Source organism: Raphanus sativus, chromosome 2, assembly GCF_000801105.2.
Source record: "Raphanus sativus cultivar WK10039 chromosome 2, ASM80110v3, whole genome shotgun sequence".
In the NCBI taxonomy this organism is placed as follows: domain Eukaryota; kingdom Viridiplantae; phylum Streptophyta; class Magnoliopsida; order Brassicales; family Brassicaceae; genus Raphanus; species Raphanus sativus.
The window spans coordinates 14,381,866-14,384,133 of NC_079512.1; the positions used below are offsets into that span (position 1 = coordinate 14,381,866).

The following is a 2,268-nucleotide window of genomic DNA, read 5'->3' on the forward strand; positions in this document are numbered from 1 at the left end:
CCAGTATTCTCATGTTTGATTTATGAAGTTATTAAGAGCATCATTATCGTGGGGACGTTTAGTGGTCCTAATTTTTTTTTTCTTTTGTTTTCTATTTTTTTCTAAAAAGACGCAACAAAGAAGAAAGAAAGACGTCCCTTATTTAACAACTTTTCCTCCTTGGTCCTTCTCGGTCTGTGCGATTTATGGTCTCCCTCCCCTTAAGGACCTTGCGATAATGTTGGCCTAAATATTAGTTTATGTTGTATTAAAGCTTTTTATATTTAGTTTATTGTCATTAATCATGTAATTCACTTTTAATATAGAGTTAAAGACTAATTTATAATCTAAAACGTTTATTTTAGAAAATTATTTTAGAAAAGTGAAGATGTGAACAGTATATTTTTAAATTTGAACCATCATTGATTATTTTGAAATAAGAAACGAAGAAGGACAGTATTACTGGAATAATTTTTTTACGAAATGAAGCAAAAATGAAAAATCTTATATTCTCATTTTAATATCGTGGGCTCTGTGTTTAAAAGGCTTAGGGCTTTCTATATAATGGACTGGACTGACATAATAGCGTTTTTCGCGTGAAAAAAAAAGTAAAATTGATCGGTTTAGCTTCGATTAAACCTCAGTATTGGTGGTGATTTGAATTAAGATTTTCAGCCGTTGAATGAGGCAGATAAAAGAAAAAAGGATAAGGTTTCTGAACATGGGAGATTAAACAGGAATCCAAGTGACTAAATGAAAAAATCGAAAAAAACCTCAGTTGAGATGGAGCTCTGTTTCAAGCTGCGGTCTTTTTCATGTCCCTCCCCTGTTTCTAGTAAGCTTAATATATAACACTGATTCTCAATTTTCTTTTCTTCGAGAATTTGAAATTGGCAGGAAACGTATATTTACAAAGTTCGATTTTTGTTTTGTTTTGCTGGGTAGGTGTTAAGGATGGGAGGTTATTTAACTCAGTCTCGTTCTTTGATATGAAAAGATCCTCACATCAAAGACCTAAGAGGAGGTCATCTTCATCATCATCAACAACAGCCATTCCTGCTTTAGTTGAAACAGCTGTTTCTGTAGCGATTGCAGCCACGGTTGTTGGCACTGCAGCCACTCTTCTTGTTCGGAGAAGTACCAAAGCCTCCGAAGAAGCCGAGGTCTACTGCTTTTTCTTTTCGTATTATGTGACACATGAAACGAAGAAAATGATATCTAAATCGAATTGTAGGCTTATATGAAAGAATGTGAAGTTTGTGGCGGTTCAGGAATCTGTTCTGAGTGCAAGGGTGAAGGGTTTGTTCTGAAGAAACTATCTGATGAAAATGCTGAGAAGGCAAGGCTCACTGCAAAGAACATGGCCACCCGATATACAGCCGGGTAATAATAGTTAAACTCTCTTCATTAATCTTTCCTTTTGTATTTCTTTCATTGATTCTCAAAAAGGAACTGCATTTCTTCTTAGGCTTCCCAAGAAATGGAGCTACTGCACTAAATGTTCTTCAACGCGATCTTGTATCACGTGTGGTGGAAGTGGAAAGATAAGCTTCTAGCGCCTTTCCTAGATTAAACTCTTATAACATAGCTTTCTTGTAATGGTTGTTTGGAAACTCTCATTAAACTAAAGTTTTTCACATGTCGTATTAGTTTAGTTTCTTCTTACTATATCCAGATGCGGTTAATGCGATATGATTCTGAGACGTAAAGAGTACTAAAGTCAATTGCTTCTTCTTTTGTCATTCTTTATATCTATATCTACCATTCTCCCCAAGGAACAATGGTTTAATCATGTAGACTCTTTTACGTTAAGTTGCGTCTCTTTTTCAGTGCTTCATATATTCGTTAAATTAAAAGTTCGACTTTTGTAAGATTTTTAAAGACATGGCTTTTCATATAAAACATAGAGCGCCGGGCTCACAGAACCTCACTTATCAAGTCAGGATCTTACTCGGTACATCTCTCATAATAGTGAACACAAAACAAGAACACAGAAAGCTAAGTTTGACGGTTATTTATTTATTTATTTATTTTTAATGGACTTAAGAACATGCTTCCCACTGCGGAAGATGAATAAATGCAACCGGAATGGTACACACGACAGCCAATCAACGATAGTCCTTCAGTTGTACTAAACCTTGATAAAGAGAAGAAAAGAAGTTGAGTAACTCCCGACCCAAAATTTGCTCCAGCGCCAGTTAGTCCTGATATAAGGCCAACAGAACGGCGGGAAACAAAAGGTGCAATGCCAAAGAGGGCTCCACAAGCGGCTTGTGTGCCAACGGAAAA

The 2,268-nt window shown here is 35.9% G+C and overlaps 1 protein-coding gene across 1 annotated transcript; it reads left to right on the forward strand.

Annotated features, from left to right (window-relative positions):
• Window positions 1-656: 656 nt before the first annotated feature.
• On the forward strand, window positions 657-1,721 carry LOC108839966 (uncharacterized). The gene is made up of 4 exons (XM_018612759.2): window positions 657-814; window positions 925-1,142; window positions 1,214-1,362; window positions 1,448-1,721. Exons 1-4 carry the CDS (start codon window positions 733-735, stop codon window positions 1,533-1,535), a joined length of 537 nt encoding a protein of 178 aa, XP_018468261.1. The 5' UTR covers window positions 657-732; the 3' UTR covers window positions 1,536-1,721.
• Window positions 1,722-2,268: the final 547 nt, after the last annotated feature.

Bases quoted from the DNA above. Each gene is read 5' to 3' on its own strand.
- LOC108839966 (XM_018612759.2), top strand. From the start codon at position 733: ATGAAAAAATCGAAAAAAACCTCAGTTGAGATGGAGCTCTGTTTCAAG. The intron at 1,143-1,213 runs GTCTACTGCTTT...ATCGAATTGTAG, and splicing joins AAGCCTCCGAAGAAGCCGAG to GCTTATATGAAAGAATGTGA. The intron at 1,363-1,447 runs GTAATAATAGTT...ATTTCTTCTTAG, and splicing joins GCCACCCGATATACAGCCGG to GCTTCCCAAGAAATGGAGCT.